At 42.0% G+C, this 18,427-nt stretch overlaps 3 protein-coding genes across 3 annotated transcripts; 2 read left to right on the top strand and 1 right to left on the bottom strand.

Annotated features, from left to right (window-relative positions):
- Positions 1-1,438: 1,438 nt before the first annotated feature.
- Positions 1,439-6,533, top strand: LOC115735511 (protein DETOXIFICATION 42). The gene is made up of 14 exons (XM_030666781.2): positions 1,439-1,742; positions 2,056-2,191; positions 2,523-2,644; positions 3,057-3,266; positions 3,386-3,579; positions 3,692-3,827; positions 3,959-4,055; positions 4,151-4,251; positions 4,647-4,810; positions 4,935-5,006; positions 5,087-5,203; positions 5,311-5,406; positions 5,837-5,958; positions 6,096-6,533. Exons 1-14 carry the CDS (start codon positions 1,574-1,576, stop codon positions 6,136-6,138), a joined length of 1,779 nt encoding a protein of 592 aa, XP_030522641.1. The 5' UTR covers positions 1,439-1,573; the 3' UTR covers positions 6,139-6,533.
- Positions 2,426-14,383, top strand: LOC115735509 (armadillo repeat-containing protein 8). Its single transcript, XM_030666778.2, has 10 exons — positions 2,426-2,468; positions 7,764-8,229; positions 9,407-10,126; positions 10,889-10,984; positions 11,063-11,146; positions 11,881-12,115; positions 12,208-12,368; positions 13,295-13,570; positions 13,663-13,755; positions 14,116-14,383. The coding sequence occupies exons 2-9, from the start codon at positions 7,876-7,878 to the stop codon at positions 13,717-13,719; spliced, it is 1,983 nt and encodes a 660-aa protein (XP_030522638.1). The 5' UTR covers positions 2,426-2,468; positions 7,764-7,875; the 3' UTR covers positions 13,720-13,755; positions 14,116-14,383.
- An 831-nt stretch (positions 14,384-15,214) lies between these two features.
- Positions 15,215-18,218, bottom strand: LOC115735513 (chaperonin-like RbcX protein 2, chloroplastic). Its single transcript, XM_030666782.2, has 5 exons — positions 17,636-18,218; positions 16,643-16,734; positions 16,128-16,185; positions 15,761-15,826; positions 15,215-15,668 (listed from the first exon to the last, which is right to left on the bottom strand). Exons 1-5 carry the CDS (start codon positions 18,173-18,175, stop codon positions 15,546-15,548), a joined length of 879 nt encoding a protein of 292 aa, XP_030522642.1. The 5' UTR covers positions 18,176-18,218; the 3' UTR covers positions 15,215-15,545.
- Between the last annotated feature and the right edge of the window lie 209 nt (positions 18,219-18,427).

Raw genomic sequence — 18,427 nt, 5'->3', positions numbered from 1 at the left:
CATCAGCCTTTTGCATTCGTACCAATTCGGTCCATTCGGCCGATTTTGGTCGGCCGGCGTTGACGTGGATTTCTTTTAATAATGCTTTAATTTTTTTTTTGTATTTTTTTAATAATTTATTTTCCTTAGTTTTTCTTCTTCTTTTTTTAAAAACTTAGTGTCGGCAAGGGTCGCCGGCACTAGGCGAGGGCCACGACGGCCTTACCCGATTTGGGCCGGTCAAAATTGACCCGGTTGATGGAATTGACATAAATACAAAATGTTTAGAATTGAATTTGTAATAAAAAATTTATGACCGGATTGGTACGATCACAAAAAGGTCTAGTATTTTTTTTGGGTAATTTTTCCATTCCATAAGCGGTGAAACCGACAACATTCTCGCAGTGTCCATCGTCCTACTTTTTACTTTCTTGATTTGGGGGGAATTTGACTGGTAACATTGGGTTGAGGAACTCTGGTTCTGTCGAAACATGACACGAAAGCAAAGCTTCATTTGCTTCGTTCCGTTTGAGTTTTCATTTTGGCTAAGGACACTGGTCAGAGACGCTGTGGGTTGATCCAGGATTCGGATCCCCTAACATTGGAGATCCATGTTAGGGGTAACATAACTCCTCATCGGGCCGTCCATTTTGTATCAGACGGTCAACAATCAATCAGCGTAACCATTCCTTTCTTAATCCCGACAGAGTCCCGTGACTCGACCGTGTTTAGTCACCATCTTCGCCGGGCACGCTCATCTCCTGCCCCCGTTGTTTTCGGTAGCGACTCGGTAGTGCAGCCACTACTGGTGTCACTGAGTGGCTAATGTGGGCTCAACTTGATGACTATTCGAGGTTGACAGTCTAATATCAAGCTAAGCTGGAGTTTGAATCGTTCAAGTATCTTATGGCCCTGAGTTCGAGTTTGTCAATACTCAGCTCGATAGGCGGAGAGCCTAATCGAGTCTAATCGAGCTTTAATAAATTTTTTTAAAAAATATAATAATTACAAAGATACATGTAAAAATCTAGAAATCACAAATGTTCAAGGTTATAGAATTGATTATAATTGAGTCGAGTTCGAGCAGCTCGATTCTCCAATCGGGTCGAGTTCAAGCAAAGAAATTAATACTCGATCGAGTTTCAAACAACGAGCATGCGAGTCTGAGTCGAGCTTGAATTTGACAGTGCATCGACTGGATGATACTCCTAATTCAAACTCCTATTAATTTCATAGAGATTTGCCGGTTCGAACCAAGCCCTTCGTCATGTTTTCCATTACTGTCCTTTCCCTCTTTTTTCCTGAAGAGGTTGAAACTTGAAAGAGCTCTTTTCCTGGGAATCGTGATCCCACCGCCCAATCCCTCGCACGTGTGTGGCCCGTAACGCACTGTTGACTGCTCATGGACCATGAAGCTGGTGCATTCATTACAGCTTCTTTGTTTCCTACTACAAGTTAACGTAAGCGAGAGACAGAGACAGCCATGAATTGGGTCTTTCCTTTAGCTTTACCAGAATTCTACCCGTCTCTCGTCATACTCGTGCAGATGCTTCAGTGCCTTGAATAAAAAAATTTGCTGTGACTGGAAAGTGGGATGCCCAACTTCCCTCTTGCTTTCTTGAAAAGAAACCCAGATAAATACTTCCTCTTGCTCTGTTTTCTTTTCCCCACTTTATTGCTGGGCTCGTTATCGAGTTTCAGAAGCAGTAATTTTCCTGAGACTTCCTTCCTGGGGCCTCCTGCGATAGTGACAGAGGTGGTTTGTACCATTGCCATTTCCGGTTGGTTCTCAAGCTCGTTTCTTTTGCCTTGTGTTCTTGGAAAGCTGGTGCATAACTTGGAAATGCCAAGATGTTGAAGCATGCTGGTCGTTGAGCTCATGCATTAATCTGGTGGCTCCTGTAATCTTGTACTTGTCCTTCTTTTGATGTTTGTGTTGGACCCTCTTGGATTTTGCAGTCCCGTGCACTTGTTCCTGGTCAAGGCAGATCCTTTTGATAGTGGGGTTGGCTTTATTTGACTAGTTTTTTCCGAAATCCTAAGTTTTTTCCGTCTTTGGATGGCTGATGTGAATAGTGCGATCTCCTGCAGCTACAGAAATGGGGCGTCTGAAGGGTTCTTCCTTGGGAGCTACCTCCTCTGAGGAAGATGATCCTTTTCCATCAGTAAAAGAGAGGAGAATCCCAATCTGCATTTTCTTTCGTAATGCGAGGTGATCGTTTAGGTCGTTCAGATTCTATATTCGTTTTCATCCCCTGGAAGAAAATGTTCGACCTGCCCTCTGTTTCAATGAATAAAGTGTTTTGCTTCTCTTAGTGATCTTGTTTTAGTTCTTTGCATGAGCCGACCTCTCATGAGTTCCCTCAAATTATCAATAGTTGGGAAAATGGTCATGATGGTTGTGCCCAATTTCTTGATATGTTGCTGTTTCTCTTCACACAAAGAACCATTACCATTCTCTGTCTCTGTCTCTGTCTCTCTCTCTCTCCGGTTTCTCAATGATGAACCAGGCTAAGCCTATTTCCCTTTTCTACATGGAGCAGACTCGTTTTGAAATTTGATGAACTTGGTCGAGAGATAGCTCAAATAGCATTGCCTGCTGCACTTGCTTTGACCGCCGACCCTATTGCGTCTCTTGTTGACACAGCTTTCATAGGCCAAATCGGTACTTCCTTCTCTCTCTGTGCTTTGTAAGTTTGCATATGGTTAGTGTAAATCAGCATCTTGTTCAGTAAGATATATTCTACATATATGTTGCGGTCTATTTAGATCAAATGCAGACTGTTCGTACTTCGATTCTCTTTAGTCTGACTTGGAAGGACCACATTCTGAACTTGATTGTGTAAATTGATATGACCTTAGGTGAACAATCCAACACTATATTTTAAAGCAACATGCACACAGGTTTTACACGACGTTGGAGTGAATTTTCGTGAGGCAGAGATGAAATTCCCAACACCCTTCCATTTTGTATCCTAGTCCGTGAAGTGCTATTCGTTTTTAATTCAAATGTGGGTCTGTACAGATTGGTCTATGCTATAAAATCTGGTGCTGCTCACTTTTCTTCGTCCTTACAGGTCCTGTGGAGCTAGCTGCTGTGGGTATATCGATTGCGCTGTTCAATCAAGTGTCGCGAATCGCTATATTCCCGCTTGTCAGTGTCACCACATCCTTTGTTGCCGAGGAAGATACTATTGGAAGGGTGAGCTCCGAAACGCAGGAGAGCGAATGCTTAGAGGCGTGCTCTATGGAAAATGCCGAAAATAAGGAGTTGATACCCCAAAATGGTAATGCATCAGTTGTCCCCACTTGTCAGATTTCACACTTGAAATCTGATCAATAATAAATTTGCAACTGTTAGATTCTGAAAATTGTTTTGTATACTCTACAGTGGTACTGTGTACAGAATCCAGTGATCATCCGTCCGAATCAGTGCGGATCAGTAGCTGCAACGTATCGAAGTTTGAACAGATGCCCAGTAGAAGACACATCCCATCGGCTTCATCTGCGTTGGTAATTGGCAGCGTTCTCGGTTTTCTTCAAGCCATTTTTCTCATATCCGTAGCAAAACCTTTGCTGAATTTCATGGGAGTGAGATCTGTAAGTAATGTCCTAGCTTTGTAACATCTTCGTCATCTATTAAAATCAACTTCTTATTTCTTTGTCGCCTCCCTAAACAGCCGCTTGACACTTTCTTTTCACCCCTCGACAGGATTCCCCGATGCTAACTCCTGCGCAGCAGTACTTGACATTGAGGTCACTAGGTGCGCCAGCAGTTCTCCTCTCACTTGCCATGCAGGGGGTCTTCCGCGGATTTAAAGATACGAAAACACCTTTGTATGCAACTGGTAGTTCCCTCTTCAGCTTCCTCTAATGGTATCACGCTTTCGAATTAACAAACATACCGAAATTCAGTTACTCGAATAATCTCAGTACGGGCTAATTCTTGTTTTCTCCTTTTCCTTTTTGATCGTATCAGTGGTGGGAGATGTAACGAACATAATCTTGGACCCCCTATTCATATTTGTTTTCCATCTGGGCGTCAGAGGTGCGGCTATTGCCCATGTTATATCTCAGTAAGTTGTGGAGAGACTATCAAGGCCATTCTGAAGTTGGTTAAAAGTCTGATTAAGCCACTCTCGTCTATAATATCCCGACAATGTCCTTGCAGGTATGTGATTTCTCTTATTCTGTTGTGGAGACTGATGAAGCAAATTGATCTCTTACCTCCGAGTATCAAACATTTGCAGTTTGGCCGTTTCCTAAAGAATGGTAAGCCCTTCATTCTGCTTCGGCAAATTTTGCACTCATAGACTAATCATTTATTGAAATTTCAACCGCTAGTGGCCTCTATATTCTTGACAAGTCCTTACGTGCGGATGTTGTGTGTGTCCTGTTGACAGTTGCACTGAACAGTCTGGTCTTCAGAACTGTTCTATCTTGGCTGATAATTGGTACCACAAATTATATGGTGGACTAATCGATCTGGTAGAAGCATATTGCAAGAAACACTTCATAAATTTTGTTAAAAACTTGACAGCGCGGATCCTTAGCTTGCCAAGTCGATGAACAAAAACCATTTGGATAGTCCCTTGTTTTCAGGTCATGAACGTAGAATGCTTAAAGCAATTGACCTCACTTTGTTCTGTCTTTTGTGGTTGCACCAGGTTTTCTGCTACTAATGAGGGTTGTTGCTGTGACGTTCTGTGTGACTCTCGCCGCATCAATGGCTGCTCACTTGGGGCCGACATCGATGGCTGCATTTCAAGTCTGCTTGCAAGTGTGGTTAGCAATGTCCCTCCTTGCTGATGGGCTTGCAGTCGCTGGACAGGTGGGAGATTTTCTCTTCCTCTTTCGAATGCAAAAGCTAGTGCCACACTTAACTGTTCAACTTCTCTGGCGAAATTATGTAAGCATTAAATAATCAATCTAGTTAATCCTTGTTGATGACATAGGCAATCCTGGCAAGCGCATTTGCAAATAAGGATTACAAGAAGGCCACAGAAACCGCGTCCCGAGTGCTGCAGGTTCCTGATTTCTTCCAGAACATTCGACCATTCTATTACGATCGTCACATCGGCGATAGTCTTACAGATTCATCCTGCAGTTGGGACTGCTTTTGGGACTGGCACTAGCGGTCCTTCTCGGAGTTGGAATGCATTTCGGAGCGAGATTATTCACCAGGGATGTTAGCGTCCTCCATGTAATCAGTATCGGAATACCGGTATGTTGCTTGTTTCAAGAACTTGAATTGCTCTTATAAAGCTGAAGCTGTTTATGCTATTAGCTATTGCCGATGCTAATAGAATTATAGTCTTTGATCAACATCAGTTTGTTGCTGCTACTCAACCCATAAATGCCTTGGCCTTTGTATTTGACGGCATCAACTTTGGAGCGTCTGATTTTGCATACTCTGCCTACTCCATGGTGAGATTATTTTTCCCCTTAATTATCAAGGGAAGCATCATCCATTTGCTTTACCAGAAATCTGTATCTTAACTTTCCACACTACGAATAATTGCGAGTGCCAAAGCAACCGAATTGACGTAGAAGCATATCACTCCCGAACACTTGTGGCTGAATTCATTTATCAAGATTGCATTCGTTTTGGAAAGAACAGGAGTACAGCAGTCCAGTAGAATATTCACACCCGCTGGAAATAAAAACGAAATTGATGCTCGAATAGACTCAATCTATGCGAGTCAACCGAACCAGATCCCTAGAATGTGTGTTTGCAGAAAGGGTTTCCCTTGTTTGTCTCATAAGCTACCTGTTCAATTGTTGAACTGAACCAATATCCTCTCTCGTTCTAGACGAAAATGAACTTCGGAAGTGTTAAGTTTGCTCCCTTTGTCAGGTTGCGGTCGCGGCAGTCAGCATTCTCTGCTTGTTTATACTTTCGTCAAGTCACGGGTTCATTGGAATCTGGATTGCTCTAACCATTTATATGAGCCTCCGGGCATTCGCCGGATTTTGGAGGTAAATCACCAGAAGCCGACCCCGAACACTTCATTTTTTTCGAGTCCTGATGTTATTGTCCTCGACATGTAATCATTTACAAGTCGGGAACGGAAGCCTAATTTTTCTGTGCTTTTGTTATGCTTCGCCGTCGCCAGGATCGGGACTGGCAAGGGTCCCTGGAAATTTCTCTGGAGCTGAACAAGCAATCATTACACACTCAGGAAAGTCCAGCGGGCAAAGTCCAATCTGAAACCCACTGGCAGCTTCCCTGGAAATTCATATCGCCGCTCTGCGACGGTCCCTATCTGTACGCTATATAGAAAATAGAACGGAGAGAGACGAAAAGGGTCAGTTTTAACTGACACTGGCTAGTGAGGAAGCTGGAGAGAACCTATAGAAAACAATAATCCGGAAGCGAAATGTATATAGATTATGCGCACGGTGCTGCTAGTTATTAGCCTCGTTTCTCGAGGGAGCATCATTTGTGTGAGAGATTCGCTACAAACAAAATGACAGCATGTTACAGTCTCCGCATTTATTATGAAAAAGATTGAAGCTTCAGCTTCAAAGGCTTTATAGATTTTGCCCATGAATCTTCTGTTCAACCACCTTCTGTCCAATCTGTACATAACTTTCAGACAGGAGAAGCAAATCTTGGGAGAGATGATGAAGTCTTGGTTTCTCCTGCTGGGATGCTCATGCGTGACAAAGTTGGGCTGTGGTTGCTTCTCCCTGCCACCATGACTGTCTCCCACGCCAAGGTAAGACCCCGTTTCACTTCACTTGCAAACCAGGAGTTTCAGCAGCAGCTCCTGCGGCAAGGGTTTAGACTCTAATAACCTCTTCTTCAATGTTCTTTGACAGCTAGGGTTTAACCTTCCGGGGCTTTTGCTTCTTAGGCTTCGTCGAGGGATCAGTCGCTAAACAATGTTTGACGTGCTGATGATGAAGGCTTGAACGTAGTGATGTTAAAAGGTGCCCGGACGACGGTGAACGTGGACAGTTCATTCAGTCTCATATCAAAAACCCCGGTCAGTACACAGAGAACTAGCAGAACCGTTAAAGAGTTATAAGCTAGTTTAGTTATAAACTAGTATTCAAATGTCGCTCGATATGCGTTCGTGCGAGAAAGTTTGAACTTATACGTACGGAGAGAACTAGCTGAACCGTCTTTTTCAGGAGGCCGGGAGTTGGATGCGATGCTAGGCTCGCGAGCCCGAGCCGATCCTCGCTCGAGAGAGCGATTCCACAAGTCGAAACCTCCGGGAAACGGAAATGATGGCTAGTAGTATCTTTGTTTATGCCTCGTTTCATCGAGAGGAAATAGAAAATAAAAAAAAAGAGAGGAGGTAGGGAAGAGCGATTGGTGTTGACAATCCTTTCGACGGTTTTTACATTCACTAGGGGTTGTTTGGATCGAGTCATGACTATTTCGCATCTCTCATAATTTGAGGCTATCTATCGCCGCATCTCGATCAAAATATTAATAATTAGAAATTCGAAATATGTCGCAATGCGGCATAAGTTTTTTGTTAGTGATTCAATTGAGATTAGAAATGAAATTCGTTATCTCGTGAAAAAAGGGTTTTTCGTTTTTTTTTTTTCATTTAACTAGTATCAATGAATCGCTTGGGAGGCGTAGCTTTGTCTGTACGGCCATCCGGTGTTGCGGAATTCCTTTAATTTACCGTGGACGTATCGCTTCACTGCGGTCCAAGAAAACGCCGCCGTTTCGTTGGGCCTCTGTATATAAGCTCTCTCGCCCCTGATCTCTTTCCCCCACAGCAATCAATAATCAACGCCCAAACACTCCTCCTCCTCCTCCTCCTCCTCCTCTTCCTCCTCTGGTTTCAAATTTCACGCAGCCGCAAGTTTCCCCCAAATCCCGCTCGCGCCCCTCTCCTCCGATCGCATGAAATCTCGCCGGCGCCGGCGATGCCCTCCGCATCCCCGTCCACCTCGTCCGGCCGGCCCACGGACCTCGTGTCCCGCCTCAGCTCCTCCGACAGGGGTGTCCGCCTCAGGGCCCTGAGGGAGGTCAAGAACCAGATTATCGGCAACCGCACCAAGAAGCTCGCCTACATCAAGCTCGGCGCCGTCCCCGCCGTCGCCGCCGTGCTCGCGGACGCCTCCGACGGCCCGGGCCCCGACGAGACCTGCAACCTCCTCGTCCAGTCGGCCGTCGCCCTCGGCAGCTTCGCGTGCGGCGTCGACGCGGGCGTCCAGGCCGTGGTGGATGCCGGCGCATTGCCGCAGCTTCGTCGGCTCCTCTCCAGTCCGGATGAGAAGGTAGCTGTGGATCTTGCTTTCTTCTGATTCTAGTTCCTGAAATGAAACTTTGTTGTATTCATTATATTTGCATCTGGTAGCTGAGGAGATGACGGACGAAGGGCGAAACTTGAGTTAGTTTTTGAATTGATGGGGAAATAGCTCGATTTATATAATTCGTACTAATTATGTCCGCCTGAATTAGTTCTGGTTTGCTTTTCTTTTGTGAATCTGTTGATTCATTCGATGGAATTCAATAATGTATGCTCGTGTCGCTTGATATGCACATAGCTTCGAGTCTTTTGTGAATATTTTGTCTTATGTTTCTATGGAAGATCATCCTTTGTGGGAAATTGTTCATCTTCTAGAAGGTAAACGTCACCTTGTTGGATATGTCACTTTGGATTCTAAATGAAATATTGTGCACTTTTACTTTAAGCATTATCTTATCAGAGGTCGTTGCTGACTTTAGAAGCCTCAGTTCTTATACATCCTTGAGGTGAAAGTTTGGTACCAACCTCTTGATTTTGATGTCACAGTCCTTGTCCTTTCCACCAGTTAGCCTATATGCACTTCATGCTCGGGGATACTGTATTACATCGATCAGTATGGATGTTAGATGGCCTGGTAGAAGTTAGTTAGAGCTGTGTGTTATGTCTCTGACCTGATTTTCCAGCAAAAGTTATACCCAGGGATCAGGTAAATGCCCATTTGCAACACTTAAATTCTCTTTACTGTACCAGACATTTCTATCCTGAGGCTTCATATTCCATGTCTTATGAGGGTTATGGCCATAGATGAATTGATTTCTTTTAGTAATCATATCTTTGTGTGAAAAATTGGAAATTGTAATGGGTTATGGTGTGCAAATCCAAGATTTTATATTTTTGTATACACAGTAAAGTGCAAACAGTGGTGCCTTCTATGGTTGGATAAGATATTGCCACCAGGCCTGTATCCTGTTTAATGTATTGATTCGAAGGGTCAATAGATTTTTTGCGTGTATCAGAACTTATAGGATCTCCTCCATACTTTGAGTGCTTTTTCAAACTTTTGACTTGTTTTCATCCTTTTTGCACACTTAATTTAACCAGTTCCTGGATCTTCTTTCCTCCATGAATCAAAATATTTATCCAGTTGTTCTGAAGTAAAACTTGTTTTTTGTTGGTCTGTATCTGACTGTTCTATGGTGCTCCAGGTTGTGGATTCTGGTGCTCGATCACTGAAACTGATTTACCAGTCAAAATTGGCACCCAAATATGATTTCCTTGACCATGAAAATTTGCAATTTCTTCTTTCACTGCTGAATAGCAAGAATGAAAACGTTACTGGACTTGGAGCCAGTATCATCACACATTCCTGTCAGACAAGTGCAGAACAGAGGGCACTTTATGAAACTGGGGTTGTTCAGAAGCTTGTAGACTTAATAGGAGGTTCAGTAAGTCAAAGAGATGCTAGCTTGGAGTCTTTGACCGCAATAATCAAGAATAACTATGAAGTTACTTCTAAAATTTTGGAATTTGAAAATGGAAGAGCACTGAATCTCATAAATAAATTCATAATCGATAAGTCTCCACGCACAAGGTTACTTGCCTGTGCATGTTTGATTGCTGTAAGGAAGACATCTTCTCGCTATGTTGAAGACATGGGCCTTGGACTTAAATTGATTCATCATTTACTTGAGCTTCTGGAAGATCCTGGGCAAGTTGGAGATGAAGCTTCTTTTGCCTTGTCGACTTTGATTGAGGAAAAGGAAGATCTGCAGAAGTTAGCACTTGAGGCTAATGCTATCAATAAACTTTGCATCCATTTGCAAAATGGACTGTCATGTCCAAAGCGTTTCCAAGGGATATTGCTGGCTTTGGCTAATATATGCTCAAAATTGGAGATCTGCAGGTCAAAATTACTGGCTTTGCAGGTATATTATTTGGTGTTGGTGCATAGACTTGCTCATCTGTTGATTAGTTGATGTTACATCTTGATTCTTCCATGCATCTTGGGTAGCTCATGTGATCATTTAAGTAATGAATTGTCTTTTCCTAGGCACTAGTTGAATGTCCTCCTTGAATGATTTGATCTGATTCGAAGACATAATTTATATCCACATGGAAATTTACTGGCAAAGAAACGCTTCAGACTTGATACCCATGAGGCTGGACTTGACGAGCACATGCGGTTTAGGCCATTTTTTGCATGTGCAGTATCTAGCAATCCTCACCGCAGGATAATACATTTAAAAAGATCTTGGTCATCATTTTGATGTTTAAGTTTATAAATTAATTTTCTCACATATTTGACATTCTATTGATGTTTAATCAGGGAACAGGAAGTGTTAAAAGCATAGTCTTGCAATAACATGATAATAAGCTTCCCGTGAACTATCGTTTGTATTCTGCATATATTGTAATTTCTACTTTATGGTGTTGCCTAATGTAATGGATGGCAATCATTTACCAAAGGCTGGAGAAGCGTGATTGCAGTAACCAAACTCCGTCTAAGTTGTTACTAGAAGATGCTGTATTATTGCATCGAATACAACACTATTTGCGTATTGATTGGGGGCCAAATGAGATCTGTTGCACTACATCAGTAAATTTAGATGTTACTTTTCCACTTTGAAGGTTATTGTGATATGTTAGTATATTTCTGGTTTGTAATATTTACTGTCTCAATAGTGCAGGCATTCAACTTGGTAAGTGATGCGCTTAGACACGACTGCACTGATGTACGAGTTGCTGCTTGCATTTGTTTGAGAAGTCTCTCTCGGTCAGTCAAGGTTTGCATTATGAGTACTAAACTTTGAATTTCTACTTGAGTTAGTAATGGGTAATATATGCTCATAAACATCTTTCAGAATCTGAGTGCAGGTTATTTTGTGAACGAGACAGTTATAATTCCATTACTGCAGCTTTTGCATGATCCTTCCATTGCTGTTCAGGTATGAATGTTATCTAGCATTTCCAGTTTTTTTTGTCACCCTGCTGATTGTTTACTGGGGCTAATGTGCACTGTCAATTAGCTTAAAACGCTCTTCCATGTTCATGAACTGGTAATGAACGCCATGTTGTAACTCTACAAGGAATGAGTTTGGCTTTTAGTTTTGCTTGATTAAAATTTCAGCAGTCAGTTACAGGAAATGCAGTATTGACTCTTTTTACATATGGGATCTCTTTAGATCTTAAGATTACCAGCTTAAAAAATTGGCCTTAGAAGTTCATATTCTTGCCATCTTGATCAATTTGTGGTTGAAGGTCTTCATGGTAACGGTCTGGGGTTAACAGTGTATTTGGGTGGAGGGTGGGATTTCGTTTACCATAGAGGCTTGGGAAGTCAAAGTTGCCCTCTCTAGTTTATGTATTATTCTAGCATACCCCTCACTTTTATTCTAACAGCAAGACTTATCAGATTGTGTTTCCTAATGATTTTTGTTTTTATATCTTTGGCTTGAAGAAATTTGGTGGCATGGTTGTTGGACCTTAACCGAAACCTTGTCTCAACGCCCCTACGACCTCTAAGCCAAAATGCAGCAATTTAATAAATTTCATTGTTTTTGTTGTTGACTTCTTCTTTTTCTTTCTTTTTCCTCTTAATATTGCAACTTTGTTGTGCTTATATCTTTGCATCGAAGTTTCTGGTATACTGGTACTTATCACTTTCTCTTTTGGGTTTCAGCTGGCAGCCCTTGGTGCAATTAGCAATATCGTCGTCGATTTCACAAAGCATAACTCCAATTTTATACATTGTGGAGGAGTTAAGCAGCTCGTTGAGTTGTCAATGGCAATGGATCCAGTGGTAAGGTCAAACTCTTTATGGGCTTTGAAGAACTTGACATTCCTTGCTGACAGCAAATGTAAGGAAGTAGTTCTGTCAGAACTCACAGCATCCTCATTAGCAACCCTTATCCATGGTATGGCATGGAACCTGATTTAATAAATTCTAACTCTGGCATGACAATACGTCATTGGCACAAGTCAAATTCTGCCTGCGCTTATTTTGCAGATCCAGAATCAGTTGTCCAGGAGCAAGCTCTGGCTCTTGTTCGCAATCTTGTTGATGGGTGTGTAGACTCTATTGACTATGTTTTTGCTGAGAACGGAGTTATATTAGATGCTATGGGAAGGCAGCTGCAATGTGCTTCAAAAGCTGAAATAGGTATCCAGGTCAGAACTACTTTTTGGCATGATGCTTCATATTCTAGTATCAAAATGATTCAAAAGTGAAAAAAAATGTGATCATCAAGCTACTGGCGGAACCAACCACCCAATGAGACCGGCGGAGAAATATCAAGGCCAATGACCCTAGTTCCAGACAAGTTGACTTAGATTTTGTCTTAGACTTGATATCAAATGGAATGAGACGAGAACAAGACATTAAACTGAATCAGGATAATCAACTTGATGGCTTGATGATTTAAGTCGATATACTGGAATCAAGTTCAGATTGTTCGATATGTCTCTTGGGCATTTTTAGCCTTCTAGGTGAGCGTTACTAGCATTTGATAGGTTGGCTGGAAAACTTATATTCTGGATTCTTCGAAAGACCGTGATTTTAGGATCGACTGAACTATTTCCGTTGTCTTTTGGGAAGTAGTGTGTTCTATTGGTTCATTTGTTATCAGCATCCAAAGACAGTGTTTGGTGGGTTGGAACAACATGTGGCATGGCACCAGCCCCTTGATTGTTGTTGGCAAGTGTCATGTTGCACTGGTTCGTCACCATCTACTTAGTTGCTGACCTAAGCATAGAAGTTATTTTCACTTAAATTAAGGAAACACCTATTGGCCCAAAAACCATGTTTTAAGTGAGAGAAACATTTAAAGTTATTTTCTTTGTTCTTTCATTTAAATTTCATTCTGAGAACTCCTTTCTTATGTTCCTAGTCTTCTATATGAAAATAGTAGCTTGGTAGACTTTACATTGCATTTTGAAAACCGCTCTCCAATATGGGCTGTCTCAATGCCCTATTTATTTTGTTTCACCAAAATTGAAGATTCGGTATGGAAATTTCTTGATGTATAAGTGGGCACGAAGCATTATAATGACACTGGTTCTGCATATTTTTGAACCCCAACACGCATCTTTCACAGGGAATGTATGCACTAAGCAATGTTGCAAGTGGCAGCAAAGTTCATAAGGATGCAGTCATGGAGCAACTGTTTCAACATGGAGGAATGAACGCACAACCATTTATCATGAGATTTTTGCACAGCAATGACAACCACTTACGAACAGCATCTGTCTGGGTCTTATTAAATCTCACTACGTTCTGTCCTGGCGCGGCTGGTCGGCTTCAAAGATTACGCAATGCTGGGATAATTTCGCAATTGAAAAGCATGGTCAATGACCCCTGCCTGGATGTAAAGGTCATACAAAAGATCTATCACCTTAATGTACATTAATTGGGCACGTGCATCTGGTAGGTTGCTGACTATTCCTGGGTCCTTTATGTGTGCAGCTTCGAGTAAGAACAACACTAGGTCAATGCATGAATTATGGCGACAGCACGATCTAATTGTCCGTTGGGGGCCCGTAATTTACTGAGAAAAAGGTATTCTTCCATGTGCCTTTCATCTTGATCTGGCTTTAGATGCTCTGTCTGTTTCCCTTTTATTCACCAGTCTGGCATTGATAAATTTAGCTGGAATATCACTTAATTTTCATGCTTTGTTTGCTTTTAAATCCAACACACTACCTTATTGTCTATTTGAACTAAATCATGTGGTTTTGCTTTTGCTTGATGCTGTTGCCATATTACTATTCTAAACCATTGTTTGAATCGGTGTCTCTCTGAAAAAAGCCGAACAGAGCCGTCATCGGTTGTCAGATTAAAGCTTTAGAGGGTACACAGTTGATCATGCTTCTGCCCGTTATCATGTTCATCATGCACCTACTTTGAACATTTTGGCAGGTTTAGCGGATTGCAGTTATAGTTTTTTCTTGGAAGCAACGCACTGGGAGCTGTTTTGGTGCCCCGCCAATCACCTCGGTTGCCCTTGGAAGTTCACCGTTGCAAATCTAGTATTTTGTATCTCCATTCTTTACTGACCACTGTTATAAAGTGAGGCTGTCTGAGTGTATCTTTTGGTTACTAGAGCGTTCGCTGGTGCTGCGTTACATGTAACATGGGGATAACTTCTGTAAATTAAAAAATTTTGAGATGCGACAAACCGTGCTTGGAAATTGTTTCGGGCTGCTATTGTATTACCAAGTCGGACATGTTTCTCTAGAGCTCAACGACTTGAGATATCTTCTTTGGTAATAGTTGCTTGAGTATTGATCGTTGCCTTTTTTTGTCGTTTTCTTTTTTTACTGGAACCTTGGGATAAAATTCCAGTAAGGGCCTCACTTTTCAACTTAACTCATTCTGTTTTTGGTCAATATCGATCATTTTGTGGTTTAGTTGAGATTAAGCTGCCTCGCCCCCACAGTAGCAGGAGTTTGCCAACACATGGAGTACTGAGCATCGAGAGTACGTGCCTGCTCAATTTCTGAGTTCCGACAAAACGCCTAAATGTTCTTCGAAAAAGAAGTCTCTGATGATTTGCGCTCTTGTCCTGCAGGCAACACGGGAAATCCAAGGAAGGAGTTGCCTTCATTTCAGGGGACACTCCAATATACGTGCCAATCTTGATCAGCCGAAACAGTGCAAAAATTAGCCGGCGCCCTTTGTTGGTAATTGCCGGTATTGATTCAGAGTAAAAGAGAGGTGCTACGGGAAAAAAAGAAAACAGAAAGGTTGCAACGTGTCTGTTAACTGATTAGGTTTTGGCAACGTGCGCATCACAACTGGAGTACATTAATGGTTTCCAAAGTGAATTCTAACGGCTTGAAATAGTTGCACTGTCCAAATCTGGTGTGCAATCTAATGTCTGAAGCTTATTCCCCCTGATTGACACATGATATCGTGTCGGGTACCTAACGATGGATCCCTTTCGCAAAGTTAGGGGGCCCGAGCGCAACCATATAGCTCATACACTTGAGCAGGCCTGGATATCCGTTGATCTATGTGAATGCAGAATAGAAAAGTTGAATTCTAGGCCAGCCACTGCACTGTCATTGACAATTCTGATGAAAAAAAATGATCAAATGGCCGGAATATACCAGCAAAAGGAATGCAGAAGCCACTATGAGAGAACTCCGAACCTCAACATTCCTTCACTAAAAGCTAAAATGATGCTTGTTCCAATATATACAACTTTACAGGCGACAAATCGGATACTAATAGATGGAGGACAACATTCCTTTTGTCTGGAGGCACAGAGAAACCCGAACTTAGGAAAGGTTGCCATGAAACAGGGATCTAAAAGTCGCAGATATAGATCCAAGCCGAGCAACCAATCATCCAATCTTCTCGGTATTGGTATCATCTGTAGGCCATATCACGGTCTCAATAAGCCGTTCGCGCATTAACTCCAAGTTCTCGTCGGAGATTTCTTTGTATATCTTGGCATGATCACATTTCTGCAGAGACAATCAACTACGGACATAAGCACTAAGCACTAATCCCACCCTAATTGGATCCTTATGAACTAGCTGACGCAAATCTTTGGTACCTTGATCCATTTTCCGTATAGGTGAAGACGAGTTACCATCACTCTTTCAGCGAGGTCGTGTCTCTCCTGTAGATCGAAGAAGGAAGCCCCATGTCATTTATTCTGCACATAATGTTTTTAAGCGTTTGACATTTTTTTTTTAATCATCAAAAGAACATTAGCTTCTCAATTTTACATATGTTAAATGTCAATCAAGGACACTATAGTTGAACAAACCCCCCCACCCCCCTCCCTCTCTCAGCAACTCGGCTCAGCCGATTGCAAAATGCACATCAAACCATTGCCATTGGCAACAAAATGAGGCAAGTTAATTTCTTGTATAATATCCATTTATCATTTGATAGACTTTCTGAGTTTCGAAGACTACCTTCCCGAGGGTTCGTATGAAATGCTTTCCATCTCTAGGCTTGTTTTCCGCGACAAAACTTGCCATTGGAAAGTTGAATTAACATCAGATAAAAGAAATACATGTCACAAATGAAATATAATAATTTCAACAATAAGCATGACTTCAGAGCATTAGATGAAACTGAGGAAACTAGATGGTGCCATTTCATTTAGTAAGCAGCTTGTAGTGTCAAGATCCGGTATCTCTAGCATGATTGTCTGAAATAAGGCATTAGTTGGCTGTTGTCTCTCCTAGTCCTGTTTGTTGAAGACTTTCCAGTCATTTTTGGCAAATGATAAGAACGAACAAGTTCACTGAATTTGCAGCATTTATTCTCGCTTAAGGCAATCTCATGTTAGACTGTATCACATCTTGCTGAAAAGAGAGTTTGAGAATCCCTTCAGATATCGTCATCCTTCCATTAGGACACAGCAATCGAATTGTTAGGTATTGATGCCGATAGACTGACAAAACAGGATGGAGAGCGAACTTACTCATAAAACCACCTATAATTTGTCGGGTTCATCTCGTAGAGCTGGCTAAGAACCGTCCTCACAGCTTTATATGTGAAATAGTTGAGCATTTGCTGCAGATAGGAAACACAAAATTCCAGCTAACTCACCTCTAAAAACCAAAGCACGCAAAATTGGTAAACAGCAGTTGCTATGGTTGTTGGACTATGGATGTTCACTTAACAGGGCATATCGCTTTCGCAAATATACGCGTTAAAAGAACATCAAAGGAAGTTTATTCTTCATAAGCCCAGATCAACCCACTTAGAACATAGACACTGTCGGTTTTGGTTTGAAAAACGCCCTCACGAAGTCCAAGATAGTGAATGTACATCGCATTTCACTGCTTCTACCTTAGCAAGAATGGAACCAATCACCAAATAAATTCTTGTGGAAATTGTTGAATTTCCATTGTCCCAGGAGTCATCAATGCTGCACAATATATTTTGAATAGCTGCCGGATAAAAGGTATAATCTTTCTAACACATGAAATCCACAGACAAGACATTGGATACAATCAAAGAAACCAACAGATAACTACCATACTGGTTTTTTTGGCTCTCCCTAGGATTTAATCCTCGGACATATACCTAACACACTGAAACCCTGCATCACCAGGCCGAAGGCCTGATGGCATAATTGCGACATTATAAAGTGTGCAGTACAAGTGAAAATCTTCAGCGTTTAACATTTTCTCACCCAGACATAGATTCATTTTCTCCGTTTCAACCCCCCACCCAAAAAAAAAAAAAAAAAACATGATCAAGGACCAAACTTGAAAGGAATCAACAAACATGTTCTGAATGTTATGAACATGAAAGGAAACAATAAACATGTTCTGAATGTTCCGAAATCTCCATTGGAAAACGCGATCTGCAATCACAAGCCTCGTGTAGAATTGGTCTCGAACTCTCACAAATCATGCAGCGTACTGATATCTCAAGAATGAAAAAGATGAAATTCTGGAACACTTACGGTTTCAACATCCTCAAAACTGTCTTCATACTGACCACCCAACTCGCCGACAACAACAAGGCCTCCTCCTTCCTTGTGCTGTCGCTTCCTCGAACTCCATCTCGGAGCACTCGTCGAGAGCGCTTTTGCCTCAACTCGCCAATCGTGCCACGAATCAAGAAATGAACTCCCCAACGAACTTGCCCGAGAGAATTGTTTTCTCGCCATCGAATTTGAGTCCACCAAACAGAGGCATGGAGACGCGTGGAACTCGACCACCGACGAACCCACCGCAGACAAAGCCATGCCAACGTTAACAAAAAAAAAATCAGGACTTTCGGTTTTTTGGGTTCTTTTGCAGTAGCAAAACGAAAAATGTGTGACGCTTTTGGAGAAAATTGAGAGATACCCACTGCAGAAATTTGAGGATCTGCTAGTGGGTATGTGAGAAAATGATTGGAAATTCGACGCAGCAGTCAAAGATTCAAATGGAGTTGAGAGAACGAATATGTATGCAGACGAACGAGAACTTGAAAGCTGTCCTGGTGCGAAACTCGTCATTCCTTTCCTTTTTGTTTACTCCTTCTCTTATTCTCTCTCTCTCTGTCTCTCTCTCTTTTTCCTCTGTTTTTTCTGGTTTTTGATTGTATGAACATCGACCAGACAAAATTATGAGGTCCAAATCTCTCTGCAAGAGAAGGGGGTCAGACTAGGACCAAAGGCTGCTTCCTCATGGTTCCATGGCCTGTTCTTGGATCGGACGGTTCTTTCCCAATCCAATGGTGGCTCTGTGTGGAGACGAACAGTCAGATG

The sequence above is a fragment of the Rhodamnia argentea genome, chromosome 8 (genome assembly GCF_020921035.1).
Source record: "Rhodamnia argentea isolate NSW1041297 chromosome 8, ASM2092103v1, whole genome shotgun sequence".
NCBI lineage: Eukaryota > Viridiplantae > Streptophyta > Magnoliopsida > Myrtales > Myrtaceae > Rhodamnia > Rhodamnia argentea.
This window is presented reverse-complemented; position numbering and strand designations above follow the sequence as displayed.

Excerpts from the sequence above, each read along its gene's own strand:
- LOC115735511 (XM_030666781.2), top strand. The coding sequence starts at position 1,574 with ATGCCCAACTTCCCTCTTGCTTTCTTGAAAAGAAACCCAGATAAATAC. Across the intron at positions 3,580-3,691 it reads ATTTCATGGGAGTGAGATCT|GATTCCCCGATGCTAACTCC; the intron begins GTAAGTAATGTC and ends ACCCCTCGACAG. Across the intron at positions 5,204-5,310 it reads TAATCAGTATCGGAATACCG|TTTGTTGCTGCTACTCAACC; the intron begins GTATGTTGCTTG and ends GATCAACATCAG.
- LOC115735509 (XM_030666778.2), top strand. The coding sequence starts at position 7,876 with ATGCCCTCCGCATCCCCGTCCACCTCGTCCGGCCGGCCCACGGACCTC. Across the intron at positions 10,127-10,888 it reads CAAAATTACTGGCTTTGCAG|GCATTCAACTTGGTAAGTGA; the intron begins GTATATTATTTG and ends TCAATAGTGCAG. Across the intron at positions 13,571-13,662 it reads ACCCCTGCCTGGATGTAAAG|CTTCGAGTAAGAACAACACT; the intron begins GTCATACAAAAG and ends TTATGTGTGCAG.
- LOC115735513 (XM_030666782.2), bottom strand. The coding sequence starts at position 18,175 with ATGACGAGTTTCGCACCAGGACAGCTTTCAAGTTCTCGTTCGTCTGCA. Across the intron at positions 16,735-17,635 it reads GTTTTGAGGATGTTGAAACC|CAAATGCTCAACTATTTCAC; the intron begins GTAAGTGTTCCA and ends TCCTATCTGCAG. Across the intron at positions 15,827-16,127 it reads TCATACGAACCCTCGGGAAG|GAGAGACACGACCTCGCTGA; the intron begins GTAGTCTTCGAA and ends TTCGATCTACAG.